Genomic DNA, 16,430 nt, shown 5'->3' on the forward strand with positions numbered 1-16,430 from the left:
CATTTGGACAGGCATAGAGAGGTATGGGCCTAATACAAGCAAATGGGATTAGTACAGATAGGCATCATGGTCAGCTTAGATAAAATAGATTGAAAGGGCCCATTTCTGTGCTGTATAATTCTATCCATGAACTGGGGGGGAATGGGGGGAACTGATTTTTTTTGTGGGAAACTCTTGAAAATCTTAATTAATTGTTAGCAATTTGAAAGTTTAGCTGAGCATTTTATTTTACATTACCCAAGAGAAGTTTGAAGCAAACCTGCTGGCCCAGTGTAACAGGCGTCAGCCTGGAGTTTACTGGTAATTCTCTTGCTTGAGTCTAAAGGCTGTGGGTTCAATCCCACTCTAGAATTTAAGCACAAAGTCTAGACTGATGATTCAGTGAAGTACTAAGGATCAGCTATGTAGTTAGGAATGCTAACCTTCGGATAAGATGTTAAACTAACTTAATCCCTTTTGGTCTTTGTTGATGAAGGTAAAAAAAATATAACAAGGCACTCTTCAAATAGCAGGGAAGTTCTCCTGGTATTCTAGCCAAAATATAACCCTCAACCAACACTAATGGAAAAATTTAGGTATTTATATTTATTCTACCTTGTTTATAATTTGATTGCCACTGTTTCCTGCACTATACCAGTGACCACACTAGGAGTAAACCATCAACTGTAGAGCAGTTTAACGATTTCACAAAACTGAGAAAGGTGCTGTATCAAATCAAGTAGGTTGAATTTTATATCCATATATTACTAAAAGGCTATTGCATTCATTTTTCTTTAGTGAAATTGATTCATTCTTGCTTTTTTTAAAAAAATAGATCATAAATCAAGTGATGTCCCGAATTGGGATGATGATCAGTACTGAGTTATGCAGATAAATACCTTTTTCAATACACTTTTCAGGTTATGGTGTGGAAGACTAATTTCGATGTTGCAGATTATGAGGAAAAATTGAAAAATCAAACTCAACCTGTTAATTGTTTGGTGAAGGACTCGGACTTTTCTTCTCGGTCACCGGAACATGCTTCAACATCACGTGCTACAGAGGTAAGTTTGAAATGTAGTAGGTAACATGCATGCCATTTAAGTGCCAAGGTAATGGAGATGATGCAGTGATTTTCACATAATTCACAAGGCTCCAAATGCACCTTTATAACTGAGCCCCTCTGTCAAGCAGGGATCACTGTTGATCATACCTTAACCGACTAAATATATCAAAAATGTAGTTACTGGAGAATGGGAAGGAATTTGGTACAATTTGACATGTTCCTTGCCTTTTTACTCTAAACTCACCACCTGCTGGATGGTTGAAGTTATAAGAGTTGGGAAGCATCCTCCAGAACAGGCTACTTGATCTGCACCTTTGGTACTGGACTGAACATCCACCTCTGTTATCAGGCCACAGTGGCCAAATATGTACTATCTTAGAGAGTTGCAACTCAGCATCTTAGAGTTTATTTCAGCAGTAATTTCTCCTCACCCTTACCATCATGAAGGTTGAAGGACAATGCAAGTTGCAACTTGCATATACAGCTTTTGGGAGCAACTTAATGAGCTGTAAAGTTCAAGAACTTCTCCCCTCCCCCCTACCAGCCCCCATTTTACCATTACTATATTGTGAGAGTTGCATCTGAGGAACCTAGCAGGCTAGTGAAGAACAGTAGCCTTAGGAAGAATATGCTTTTACAGTGTCCATAGTATCCCTCCAAGGCTTCAGCCAGGCAAACTTCCTCGAAGGACACTTTATGGAAGCTTGTAATGTTGGAAATATTTGAGATTGCTCTGTGTGCACCTCAGGCCTGAAAGGAAAGCAGATGAAGTCTTCTCCCTTTAAGAATGGAAAAGGGTGGTCTCCCAAATGATGCAGCAAGCTGTGCAATGTTGCAGGGATCAGCAGCAGCCTGAAGTGATTTTGATTCTTAGGAAGATCAGAATTACCATAACCCTGACCTCCACAGGCAAAGCAGCCCAGGCACATACAAAGTTCTGTTTGATGTTCCAGGATTTAGGCTGTCCTTGGTGAGGCCTAACCATGGGGTTTGAATGCTGGTCCTTTAAAAAGCACAAGGAATGGTGATGGTAAAACCTGGTAGTTCTGTGAAGAACTGTAGTTTTTCAGACATGTAAATTTGAAAATCAAATTGGAGAAAACTTTCGCAGTATCGTTGGCATCAAAGTTGGGAGATTTTAAACCAAGAAAAATGGCTTTAGGGCAAGCGAATATCCTGCCAAAAAAAGAGTTGAATTTTCTGATGAATGCCAAGATACCCATAAATTGCCCTGCTTCAAGTTAAGCCCATTTCAACTGCCCAACAGTTTTTTTTTATTTGGAGTTGTGCAAAAGAATTTCTAAACCACAATCTGTTGAATTCTCCTTGTTTCAGCTGAATTCCAACTACCTAGTGCCAATGACTAGTTCCTCATCATCTATCAGCATTCATGCTGCCACTGCCAGACTGGGTTGTATTCTTTTCTTAGGTTAAGGAATCCACATTCTTCAACATTGTTTGTCATATAAATAGTAAGGAGTTGACGTGAGGTTTCACATATTCTCAGAACTCTGGTAGAATCAGATTCAGTAATTTTTATAGAACTTTCACCAGCAAATCAGCATGCAATTTTGGAGCCATAGTACCTTGATCATCAGTCCATAATTACAAATAAATATACGATATTGGCAATCACAATCTGAAGATATGCTGTTTCACTGATCTTCAAAGGGGAGTGATCAGATCCTCAGATAATTTGCAATTTCATGATTTCACTCTTGAGCAATGATTTCCTTTTTGCCCATTATTTAGGTGGAAGTTTTTATGGCTTCCACAAGATGGAACCCTTCTAATCTACTGTTCCTGTGTTGGCAGGAAATCAAGTTCCTTTTCCTCTTGTATTCGGTAGTCATTTTAATTTGGTGGTTTTGTTATGGTACCATCTATTTTGAAACAGAATCCTGTCATTTAAATCTTTGACATTTTGTATGAGGAAGTATAACATTAAAGAGGCAAGGATGTGAAATGTCTAATTTTTTTCTAATACTTAACTTTGATTACTTAAAACTGTATCTGTGATTTCCTGTAATCAGTCTTTGGCTTTCATTTTAAAAATTACTGTTTAGTGTAAACTACAATGTTTGCACTTCTACAAATATCTTCCTTGTAAAAACTTATTCTGTAGCCATAGTGAAGTCATATGAGAATACTGCTTACTTAACTGTTTTACTATTTTTTTGATGTTTCCACACAAAAGTTAATTTGTACAAACCTCCAACTGCATAGTTGTGTGAACTAACAATTCCTTGGTTTGCAGTCAAATTAGAATTCCAGTTACTATTTGCATGCCCTCCCTCCATACCCTTTTTGTTGATTGCCATTAGTTACTAACGTTGACCAAAATACCCCTTAGAAAAGTGGTGAGCATCTGCAGATACATTACGACAATGACTACACTTCAAAACACTGGCTGTAAAGTACTTTGGAACATGGTAACATTATGAAAGCACGCTCTAGAATGAAGTTAGGTTGTAAAAAGCACCGCAGAAATGCAAAGTTGTCTGTCAATCTATCTGCCATTTTACCCTTGTCCAGCACTTTGGTTTGGCCTCAATTACAAAACAACATGCAATTTTGGTGAGGATAATTGGAACTAGAAATATAGGGAAAAGCAGTAGGATGTGTTCCCAGTCTAAAATAACTTGGCTGTCCAGACAGACCGAATGAGCTGTGTCTATATACTATAGAAAAGCAGAGATTCAGCTAACTAGATTGCATTTATGCAGACCGTTTATTTCAATTTAATAGGTTAGGGATAACCATGGGTCATGTTTACTACCATGGAGTAGTTTTTTATTTAATAGCTCTACATTTAGACTTACAAGGATAGATAATTCCTCTAGTACTGAGTATAGTCAGTGAAGCCAATGATAACTCATCATGGGGATCAGTATCGGATCAGTGGTTTTGTTTATTCACACTTGACCCCTTAAAGAAGAATGTGAAGTAAAAGTGTAAGCCTAACGATGTTGTGAATATTCCTTTCATGGCAGAAGCATCTTTACGCCAGACAATATGGAGGTTAGTACTATATGATTTATGTGTTAAGGGTTAGAAAATAAATAAAAATACAGCTACTGGAATCTGAAACAAAAACAAATTGCTGGAAGAACTCAGTCTGCCAAGTTGCATCTGTGGGAAGAGAAACATTTCAGGTCTAGGACTGAGGAAGGGCAAGTCTGGCTGAGTTCTTCCAGTATTTTTATTTTTGTATGTGTTAAGGGTCACATGCTCCATATGACAGATGCTATTCACACCACTGGATGTACCCCAGGGAAGGTCAGTGCAGATTTCATTGCATTAGAGTGTCATTTGGAGTTTTGTTCTAAACTCTGCCCCATTTGCGTCGGAGACCGGAATGTTACCATTAAAACAGCGACTCAATAACTGCTGCTCAATGATGTGTGGCATTTGGATGTGTTATCCATATGTCACTTGGTAAGTATACCACCAGTCAGACAGCAAAATATGATTGCTTGTGATGAATCAGTTTAATGGCTTGTGTGTAAGCTCTTTGCACAAATACCCATATTTATGTTTGGGCTATTTACGTTTTTTTTAATGATTCACATCATTGATGGCGAAGGCATTTTTAATTTGTTTTTGCCTAAAGTCATGAAAATTGCAAAACCTGTCAGTCTCACATATTGTAGTGATTCTAATATTCTGAGAATGTTGAAAGTTTCATAACATCTGGCTGCCATCTTGAAGATCTGGGTTCATTGGTCATGTAGAAGATCTAATGTATTTGAATGGTCAGGTAAACTATACAGAAAGTTTGCCAGATATAATAAAGAGTCTGTTAGTTTAAGAGTACCAAGATGTTTGTTTCTATGCATTTTCTTCATTAAATTCATTGCAGTTTCACAAAACATGTTTTTCTACATAGTGCTAATCAGATAGACCATGTTAGTTCCAGAGTTCAATCTGAGCCAGCAACCAGCAGTCTGTTTCCAATTAATTGTTTGCATCAGAAGTCCTGTTGGGTAATCCCTTTTCTGGTTTTGATAGCTATTTTGGGTATTGGTTAAGTTGGATGAATGATACCAACCTGGAAGAAGCCATTGTCAGATGGTCAGACTGGATTAGCATTGAGTAGCAAAGTTAAAGCAGTGACTTTTTTGGTCACCAGTCACCAAAGCTCACAGTGGTAGTTTGATCTGTCAAATACTAAATATTATAACAGTGGTTAAATTACTAAGCTATTAATTCAGACTCCTGGATTCTGATTCAGAAACCTGAGTTCAAATCCCACCATGACAGCTGGGTTAATTAAATAATCTGGAATTATAAAAGACTATTCCTGTGAAATTCTTAAAAAAGCCCATTTAGTTTTCAAATCTACTTAAGGGAAAGAAGTCTGCTGCCCTTGTATCATGGGGGTCATCACTAATGATAAGCTCAATTAGATCAGCAACAGAAATACTGTAGCCAAAAGAGCAGATGGAGGATAGCTATCCTATGGAATTAACACCCACCTTGACACACCAAAATCTTTCCACCATCTACGAGGTATATGAGGTTCTAACAGTACTCAAGAGGCTTGACACCATCCAGGCCAAAGCACTTTGCTTGCCTGCCACTCAATCCATCACCCTAACCATTTGCTTTCTCTGTCACCACTATGGCTGCAATGTGTGCTGTCTACAAAAAGTACTAAAGGCTACAGCACAGCACCACAGCACTTCCCAAATGCACAGCATTTACCACCAAGAAAGATGAGGACAACAGGACCATGTGAACATCACTGTATGCACCTTCTCCTCCAAACACCAGTGTGACTTGGAAAGGTATCGTCGTTTCTTCATTACTACTTTGAAATCTGAAATTCTCTACCTGACAAGACTCTGAAAGTGCCATAACCCAAAGGACTGCAGCAGGTCAAGAAATTCACTCTCAAGGGCATTGGGGCTGGGCACTAAATGCCAGCCTTACCTACAAGGTAGATATTCAGTAAGGTTATTTTTTTAAAAAAGTTAAGGACGTTACTGACATCTGCTGGTAGAAGGGGCACTTTAAACTTCTTGGATATTGGTCCAAAAGCACGGCATTTCTGATCCATCAATATTGGTAACATGATGAATACTTAACTAAAGAGAAGTTTCTGCATATTTATGTTGCTTTGTGGAAGAAAATCTGATTCATTGTGGAAATGCATGAAAATCTTGATCTAGATTTTAAAGTCAGCTGAAACCTCGTTTCAAAGATTTACTAACCTCTGTCGAGGGTGCAGATTTACCAAATGCTAGCATGACTTGCAGTCTACCAGCATCGAAGGAGATCCGTGGCATCCAGGAACAGCACACGCATCAGCTAGCCTGGGGAACCAATCACAAAGTCACAATGAGACAGAGCATGGAAACAGGCCCTCTGACTCTGAGTCCACACTGATCATAAAACACCCATTTTTACAGTAATCCTATCCTAATCCATTTTATTCTCCCCACATTTCCATCAATTCCTACCCAGATTTTACTGTTCATCTACATACTAAGTGCATTTTACAGTGGCCAATTAATCTATTAACCTTTGCTCATTTTGGGGATGTGAGAGGAAACTAGAGCACCTGAAGGAAACCTACGCAGTCACAGGAAGACGATGCAAACTTCACACAGGCAGCACTGGAGGTCAAGATAGAACCCGAGTCGTTGGAGCTGTGAGGCAGTGGCTTTATTAGCTGTGCCCCTGTTCTGCCCTAAATCAGCTTGAGGAATTATCATCCAGCAGACCAGATGACAAAAAGGACAAATTGTAATGAACTTATTCTTTCCTTAATAGAAACAGCAGCAGAGTTTGTGATTATAGGTAGAATATCATTTTAGAAAAAGTATTAACTTAGTTAATATTTTAAGAAACTATGTTTAGCGTGGAACAGAAGGACTGTCACACCACACTTAATAAAATGTTTTTCAAAGCCAGAGATTTGCTAGTAATTATGTCTTGGTATGCTGTTTTAAAAACTCAGTTCCACCTCATTCAACAAGGCAGTTCACTCATTTATTATACAGTTATAAAATATTATTGATTGAATTCAAATTTGGAATAACTTCCAAATTATATTGTAAAATTAAGTGGCATTAATTGATTCCAGCTATATTCTTCATGAATTTATTTTTAATGTGATCTGAGGTAATTGGATTAGATGTAAAATATAACATTTGACGTTTGGCTTCCTAACAGTGAAAGCCTCAGCATTTAACTTGAACAAACAATTGTTGCACAAGCTTGTGTTCAGTGTGTGATTTATGTGTATGTTTGTCACTTTTAGCTTGTGCAGTTATTTTAGTACGTAGGAAGTATGTTTTCTATATTTTGTTCATAATCAGTAACCCGAAACTCTGCTTGAATTGGTTTTAAATAGAGTGTAGATAAATGAGTGGGAGGACAGATTTAGCAATAAAATTCATGCCATTTTACAAATCTGAAATGACCTTGGCTCCTTTCCTTTTATAAGGGCTACCTGTCTGAACCTGCATGAAATTGTGTGCCTTCACTGTAGCCTTAGCCAAGGTTTTTCTGAAACTTAAACTTCTTAAACTTACGAATATTCCAGTGCTCTACTGTCTGACCCCTTTGGTATTTATCCCAGACTTTTTTCTTGATCCTCTGGGTCCAACTGACTTCTTCCCTGTTTTGGGTATGACATTTTTCAATCTTCACCAAAATTTGTTTGGAAAGTTGGGGGTTGTTCGGTCAAACTTAAAACAGACTCCTTACATAAGAATCTAAGTATCTTGAAGCAGCTGCTAAACCTGGCTGTAAGGCAGTACTCACTTTCAGTGTGCTCAAAACTCCACTTTCTTTTTTCTTGTCCCACATCATCCCATTCATCTGTTACCCCTGTACTTATTGCCTACATTGGCCCCTGTTCTCCAAATCCCATAGATCCTCATTCATGTTTAAAACAGTTAAAAGATTAACGTGTCTCCTCATCTTAGTTTTCAATCTTACAACACCCCACTCTATAGTTTGTCCATTCCTCATGTACTAATGTATTGTGCAGCCCACCCATCTTTGCTATATAGGATTATGCTTATGCAAGGACAATAATCTACACTTGTATAATGTTTTAAACGTAAAGAAATGGAGCAAGGCACATCAATGAAGGTTATTAAATTTTTGGAAACACTAGTTTAGACAGCAAATAAAGGAAAAGAAATAGTTAATGTTTCAGGTAAATGACCTTTCATCAGAGCTAGGAAGTTAAGAATCAATCCTGTTTTAAGCAGCAGAGAAAGGTTAGAGGTGGAGAGAAGGGAATGTATGTGAATGGGGTGGAGACAAGAGACTTGATGACACATGAGAGAGGTTGGTGAAGGCTTAGTCACAGATAATCTTTTCAGAGGTAATGCAAATCGATGAAAGAAAAGATAGGCTGCTGGTACTATGAGTTATGAAGCATCTAGAATTGTTGGAAATCTGAAATAAGAGGGAATTTTGGAAATACTTGGGTCAAGCAGCATCTGTGAAGAGACAAAAAGAGAGTTAATGTTACAGGTTGATGACCTTTCATCAGAACTGGCCAATTCTAATACAAACTGGAATTCCTAGTTATTTGAGATTATTTAATGCAGAAAGTCCTGAGGGCTCCAATGTGCCCAATCTAAAGATGACTTACCTAATATTGTTTGGCACCTCCTTAGTGCAAAATATTTAGATGGAGCAGATTTTGTTAGGTGTGTCCAGGAAGGATTCGTGACAGTATGTGGACAGGCTGACTAGAGGAGAGGCCATACTGGATCTAGTACTAGGCAATGAACTTGGTCAGGTTACAGACCTCTCGGTGGGTGAGCGTTTCGGAGATAGTGACCACAACTCCCTGACCTTCAGTATAGCCATGGACAAGGATAGGAACAGATGATGTGGGAAAGATTTTAATTGGGGGAGGGCTATTTACGATGGTATTAGGCAGGAACTTGGGAGCGTAAATTGGGGACAGATGATCTCAGGGGAATGCACGGCAGAAATGTGGAGGCTGTTTACGGAACACTTGCATGGTGTTCTGGATAGGTTTGTCTAACTGAGACAGGGAAAGGATGGTCGGATAAAGAAACCATGGTTGACGAGAGGTGAAACATTTAGTCAACAGGAATAAGGAAGCATACTTTAGGAAGCAAAAATCAGGCAGGGCTTTTGAGAATTATAAGGTAGCCAGGAAGAAGTTTAAGAAGGGACTTACGAGAGCTAGAAGGGGACATGAGAAGGCCTTGGCGAGTAGGATTTAGGAAAACCCCAAGGTATTCTACACATACGTGAAGAACAGGAGGATGACTAGAACCGCTCAGGGATAAAGGGAGAAACGTGCCTGGAGGCAGAGGAGGTCGGGGAGGTCCTTAACGAATACTTTACTTCAGTGTTCACTAGGGAGAGAGACTTTGACGAATGTGAGGAGTGTTGACAATGATATTTGCATCCTCCCTGGCCACATGAGTGGTACCAGAGGATAGGAGGATGGCAAATGTTGTTCCCTTGTTCAAGAAAGGTAATAGGGATAACCCTGGGAAGTATAGAGCGGTGAGTCTTACATCAGAGGTGAACAAGCTGTTGGGGAGGATGGGACATGACTTACAAGCATTTGGAGAAGCATAGTCTTATTAGGGATAGTCAGCATGGCTTTGTGAGGGGCAGGTCATGCCTCACGAGCCTAACAGTGTTTTTTTGAGGAGGTGACAAAACAAATTGAAGATAGAGTGGTTGATGTGGTGTATATGGACTTCAGTAAAGCATTTGATAAGGTTCCCCATGGTAGGCTCATCCAGAAAGTCATGAGGCATGGGATCCATGGAGACTTGGCTGCATGGATTTGGAATTGGCTTGCCCGCAGAAGGCAGAGGGTGGTAGTAGAAGGAGAATATTCTGCTTGGAGAATGGTGACTAGTGGTGTTCCGCAGGGATCTGTTCTGGGACCCCTGCTCTTTGTGATTTTTATAAATGACTTGGATGAGGAAGTGGAGGGATGGGTTGGTAAGTTTGCAGATGACATGAAGGTTGGAGGTGTTGTGGATAGTGTAGAAGGTTGTCGTAGGTTACAACAGGATATAGACAGGATCCAGAGTTGGACGGAGAAGTGGCAGATGGAGTTCAATCCGGACAAGTATGAAGTGATACACTTTGGAAGATCGAACCTGAAGGTGGAGTACAAGGTTAATGGCAAGATTCTTAGTAGTGTGGAGGAACAGAAGGATCTTGGGGTCTAAGTCCATAGATCTCTCAAAGTTGCCGCGCAAGTTGATAAGGTGGTTAAGAAGACGTATAGTGTGCTGGCCTTCATGAGTCAGGGGATTGCGTTCAAGAGCCACAAGGTAATGTTGCAGCTCTATAAAACTCTGGTTAGACCGCACTTAGAGTATTGTGTTCAGTTCTGGTCGCCTTATTATAGGAAGAATGTGGAAGCTTTAGAGAGGGTGTAGAGATTTACTCAGATGCTGCCTGCATTAGAGAACATATCTTATGAGGAAAGGTTGAGCATGCTGGGGCTTTTCTTTTTGGAGCAACACAGGATGAGAGGCGTATAGAGATGTATAAGATTGTGAGAGGCATAGGTAGAGTGGACAGCCAACACCTTTTCCCCAGGGCGGCAGTGGTCAATACCAGAGGACTCCAGTTTAAAATCAGGGGAGGAAAGTTTAGGGGTGTGTCAAAGTAAGTTTTTTTTACACAGAGAGAGGTGGGTTCCTGGAATGCACTGCCAGGGGTAGTGGTAGAGGCTGATACGATAGGGACATTTAAAAGACTCTTAGATAGGTACATGGATGTAGGAAAAATGGAGGGCCATGGGCTGTGTAGGAGGGAAGGTTTAGACTGATCATAGAATAGGTTTATGTAGGTTGGCACATCGTAGGCCAAAGGGCCTGTACTGTGCCATATTGTTCTATGTTCTACGACTTCTTGTTACTCATGCTCGCATTGGAGCTTCAATGCAGCAGTGTAAGATCTCTATTACAGAGAGGTCAGAGTGGGAGTGGGATAGAGAACTAAGATGACAGGTAACTGGGCAGGTCACGTCAATGCCATTCGTCTAAATTCTGGTATAAAAGGTTTAAAGAATATAGTGGTGTGGTGTTAAAGTTAAAGCCGGTTGTTTTATTAAAGCAAACTTGTGACAGGAACACATGGTGCAAACACTTAAATCATCTGTTATGGTTTAGCTGGAAGGATTAGCCCTCCATCAATTTGCTTGTTTTCTCAACAATGACTATCTGGTTTTGAGTGATTCAATGTCACTAATAATGCCTTACCAGAATTCATTGATGACACATGGTGTTATAATGCAAACCTCATCATAGCTTGATCTGGCAAGCAATTTCCTGTTTTCATCATTTCATGTCTCTAGATGCATATCTGAAACAACAAATAGAACATGAAAAGAGCAGGTCAAGAAACTGTTCTTTCGTCACAATATTCCACAAATTGCAGAGGTCGTAATTTTTGTGTACCTACCAAATCTCCTTGGTTTCATTGCTTACAGCTTGTTCAAGTATTTAAAGTGAAATGTCCTTTACTGGTGTTTCTAGCCTGCTGATTCCATTGTGAACAGAAGTGTCATTGTAACAATTCTGATGATAGAAACTTCCCCTTTTCATAAACATCTTGACAGAGGTTAAAAACAGTAGAAACTTGTTTTTAACTTCCATTGAGATGTTCATGAAAAGGAAAACAGTTACTGAGTTTTTTGCAGCACATTTTTGCAGAAATTATATTTTTCCTTTCAGATGAACTCTAGTGGAAACTAGTGAACTCTCTGTGCTAAGTGTTGTCCTTAGCACAGAGTAACTTTTAATGACTTGTGTCACCAAAGAGCCTTAACAAAACTGAATACATTGCAGTGAAATTATACAGAGGAAAATAGTCATTGGTCATTGTTGTTGGAGACCAATAATTGTAGCCTCAGCAAGTCTTGCTGGATTTATTTAGGGAAAGTTCTTTGGTACTACTTCAGCTACCTCAAAAACCTTCCTACTGTCATAAATGTCAAAAGTAGAAATATTTTTCTGATTGCTCGTATCAATGCAGCTCCATTCACAATTTTCCCAGTAATGAAGCTGTTTGAGCCAGTCTACATTGTGAGTTGGGCAGCATCCAGATTTAGACTGATAAATGGGACTCTGTCAGCAATATCTTGAAGTAGCTTGACTGTTTATAATTTCGGAATCAAGTAACTCCATTTGGTTAAATCATTCTTGAGCCATTTATTAAAAGGCAATGTAGCTGTACGTTTAATATTCATTTCCATTAATGTACATTTTCTTGTGAATGCTGCTTATATGATGCTATGTGCCTGTGATACTGCTGTAAGTAAATTTGTTATTGCACCTGTGCATACATGTACTTGTCCATATGACAATAAATTCGACTTTGACTTTGAAAGTTCAGGTTGCATAATTTCTTCAGTACCTCCTAATGTCTCCTAATTAGTTAAATTGGACGACTAAACATAGTTTAACTAATCTGACCTATTTTGTTTGTTATTGGGTTTTCCTAAATGCTATTTTGCATGCGTGCCATTAAGTAGAGCTCCAAACTAATTCTATATATCCAAAATGCTGTTAGAAGTTGCCAAGATGCATATTTTTTTAAATAGAACTGACATGTATAGCACTTGAGTTAATTTCCAGGTATCCTAGAATGGATGTATTTTTGAAGTTTAATTATTGTGGTAATGTGTGAAAATGCAGTGCTAATCTGTGCACAATGAGGTAAGGATTGAAACAAGATATAATTATGAGTTTCTTTACATTGCAACAGAGACATGCCTTTGAGTTTCTGTTGATCAGAAGGGAAACCTGAGATGAAGCTAATATTACAAAGTATTTACAGTACAGGAAACCTTCATTTGGCTCAATCTGCATTTGGCACTTCCACATGAACCTCTTCTCTCCGGTCACCTAACCTCATGTCTCTACTCATTTCTCTCCTGTGGTTTTATATCTTCCCTTTAAAAGCAACTATGTCAATCAACTTCTCCATGAGTAGAAACATGTTCTTCATGTCTATTCAGACCTTAATGATATCTTTTTGACAGAAAAGAGCAGTAGCCTGTTCATTTTTTTCTTATTAGTTCTAACCTTCAAGTTTTATTTCAATTCAAGTAACCTTTTTCATTTTGTACCTTCTCCAGAATCTCCCTATTTTAAAATACTGAGACCAGAACTGAATGCAATGCATAGGTATGATCTAACCAAGCCACTATGCAACTATTATAGTTACTCTGGGTTTCAATTCTATTCTTTTGGAAAGGGGCCCCAAAATGTTGTGGTTTTAGATGTTTGCAAAGGGAAATAGGTTGAATTCGTGGACATGAAATGACAGAGAATGATGTGGAAAAGTGTAAGGTTATTCAGTTTAATAGAAAGAATAGGAAAACAAGTTAGTGTACATGGAAATTTTGGTGTGCCGATTTATGAAATGAGAACATTTAAATGTAGGTATAGCAAGCAACTTGAGAGAGTTAGGCAAGTGGAAGTGCTCTGTGAAGTTTTGGCCTCCTTTATCTGAAAGATATAATAGGAGGCAGTAGGATGCAGAAATTGCTAGATTGATATCTGGTGTGGAGGCTTGTCCCATGACTTACATTTGCAGGAATTAAAAAGAAATATTTAAGAATCTGTAAGGGGTTGGCCTGGTAGGTGCAGGGAATGTGGCTTCTCAGTTTGAAAAGACCAAAACTGTGGTTATAATTGCATGATAAGCACTCGGTCACTCGCTCCTGGGATTAGACATTTTCTTAATTAGAATATTGTGAATTTTGGAATTCTGTACCTCTTTACACTGGATGCTCAGTTGTTGAGTGTATTCAAAACAAAGGTTCTCTGCTAGACGCCAAGAACTGAGGGAAATGGAGACTGGGTGGGAAGGTGGACTTAAGTTACAGGATCAGCCGTGATCTTACTGAGCATTGGAATAGGCTTGAAGGGTCTTGGGCGTTATTCCTATTTCAATTTTTAATGTTGTTAGTACCTGAGTGATATATTAAGGTCCCAATATTAGCTTGGAACTGGGTTCTCTACTGGGGGCTGTGTATGTGTCAAGGGAGTAGAAGAATAGGATTCTTTCAAAGAAGACACAAGAGACTGCAAATGCTGGAATCTGGACCAACAAACAATCAGCTGGAAGAACTCAGCGGATCTAGCAGCATCTCTGGGAGGGAAAGGAAATGTCGATGTTTCAGATTGAAACCCAGCATCAGGACTGAGAGTGGAAAGGCAAGATGGCCTGTAAAAGAGGAGAAGGGGAGTGGTGAGAAAGGAGTCTGAGGGATGGTGGACTGAAGAGGGGTGTAGCATGACAGGCAGGTTGTGCCAGGTAGGGGAGGGGAGCAGGGGTGGAGTTGGGAGACAGTGCCAGTGAAGGATAGATGGAAGCAAACAGACACTGGTGAGCTCAGAGTTGCCAAAAAGAGATGATAGGTTTTGGAGAAAGATTGTAAGTTTGCAGCGAAAGGAGATTGGAGAGGGGGAAGGGAGAGAAGAGGTTTGAAAGGGCTGGAGGAAGAGAAGCAGTGAAGAGATGGTCTGGGAATGAGCAATCAGAGGTTTGGATTGTGGGGGTGGGTGGCTGGATGAGACAGACTGGTCATTAAACATCCATTCTGCATGCTTGTCATTGTAAGGCCACATTTCTTTTTTATTCAGTCTTCTGATTCCGTTGCTTTTTCATTTATGTATTTTCAAGAATGTATGTACCAGCAGTTTTGAATCTGATGGGAAAATTAAGTGGCAATGACTGAATCATCCAAGTTACAGAAAGAAAAGCAGAAATTTAAATAATTTCCAAGATATTTCTTTGATTATTAATCACGAACCTTGCCAATGTATTTCTTAGTGTGTTTATAGATGCAGTCTTTAATTTTTATTTATATTCAGTATTCTGTACAAGTATTCTAATGCCCTGATCTATGCATGTCATGGTGTTGCTGCTCCCTCTCAGCGCCAGCAATTCAGGGTCAATGTTGACCTTGGGTGCTGTCTATGTGGGGTTTGCATGCTCTCTCTCTGTCTGCATGGATTTTTCCCAGGGTGCTCCAGTTTCCTCCCACATCCCAAAGATATAGTGGTTGGTTAATTGGCCACTGGGCATTACCCATAGTGAAGATGAATGGCAAAGGAATCAAAAGAGATGTTGATGGCCGTGTGAGAGAGTACTTTGCAGGGTTTTAGAGAAATAAGAACAGGGAACAGGATTTATGGGATCCCTCTGCTGGGAGCTGGCATGGATCCAATGAGCCAAATGGCCTCCTGTGTTCTTATAGGTAAGTTAATATGTAAGTTCCTTAATCTCGTCAGTGGTGAAGGTATTTTCCATTTAAAGGTGAGCATTATAAGTTTATATATATCATATACAACTTACCTTACCTAGGGTAATAATTTACTTCTTGGGTTCCCATCAAAAAAACATTGCATGTATGGTAAATGGCCATCTTGTTCCTCTGTTACTTCCAAAAGGTGAAAATTAGCATGGCATCAAGTATTACAGAGGCTTGCACTGCTTAGTGAGACCTATTTATAAGTTAAATGATCTGTAGAATGTAAGTAAAATATTAAGGTGAAGTAACATAATCTTAAAACACATAGTAGTGAATTATAACTAAAAGTTAATTTTTAATTTAAGAGAAGAAGAATTTTGGATGAAACCACTGGATTTTCTCAAAAGTTTGATCACCCTGTTCAAATTTAATAACTGTAAGGTAACAACTTGATATTATTCCAAGAATCCCTGTTGCTCATTATGCATAAGAGGCAGTAAAAATAGGATAGCATTCTAATGAGCACTTTATCACATTATTTATTGGACCTGGTAAGGTATCGACAATGATTGAACTGTTTATTTCTAAAATAGAACTATGTGTTCTGACCTCTTTCCATATCAGTCAACTTGATCCGGTTCTTGAAATGTATCTTTTAGTTTCTTTTTTATATAACAATAGAAATGACAATAGGAATCTCCCTAATGTCACCACACATTCCCAAATCTTGCTCATTTTCAGGATGCATGTATATAGTTTCAGAAGTTGATTTTTATGTTGCTATGCAAATGTATTTAAACAAGATGTAAAGTTTTTAAACTTGGTGAAAGTGATTGGTACTTTTTGAAATATGAGTCTGGATCTTGCTGGACCTAGCTTGTAGATAGGAGCCTGTGGATCCCACCTTCCTAAACTTCCTTGGTCTGGGTACAGAGAGGCTATCTTGCAGGGGCACTGCACGCTCAAATGAACTGGGGAGCTGTAAATGACCTCAGGTGCAAGATGCAGAAGACCTGCCCCAAGAACAAGTCTTGAAGCTGTGACAGGAGGTGCCATTTGACAGGAAAGTTTGCTTTGTGCCAAACCATCAAAATAATCGTGGGGGTTGGGGGGGGGGGGGGCGGTGAAATTACTTGTCTTCTT

The 16,430-nt window shown here is 39.2% G+C and overlaps 1 protein-coding gene across 4 annotated transcripts in view; it reads left to right on the top strand.

The window, feature by feature from the left end:
• Positions 1–16,430, top strand: part of LOC127571610 (POC1 centriolar protein homolog A-like) — a 103,174-nt gene that overhangs the window by 45,299 nt on the left and 41,445 nt on the right. For all 4 annotated transcript variants that reach the window (XR_007956494.1, XM_052018151.1, XM_052018154.1 and 1 more), the window contains one exon: positions 900–1,043. Coding sequence is in view for 3 of the 4 variants with exons in the window: in XM_052018151.1 (XP_051874111.1) it covers positions 900–1,043 (144 nt within the window). In the remaining variant the exon portion in view is untranslated. The remainder of the gene's footprint in view (positions 1–899; positions 1,044–16,430) is intronic.

The sequence above is a fragment of the Pristis pectinata genome, chromosome 6, assembly GCF_009764475.1.
Source record: "Pristis pectinata isolate sPriPec2 chromosome 6, sPriPec2.1.pri, whole genome shotgun sequence".
NCBI lineage: Eukaryota > Metazoa > Chordata > Chondrichthyes > Rhinopristiformes > Pristidae > Pristis > Pristis pectinata.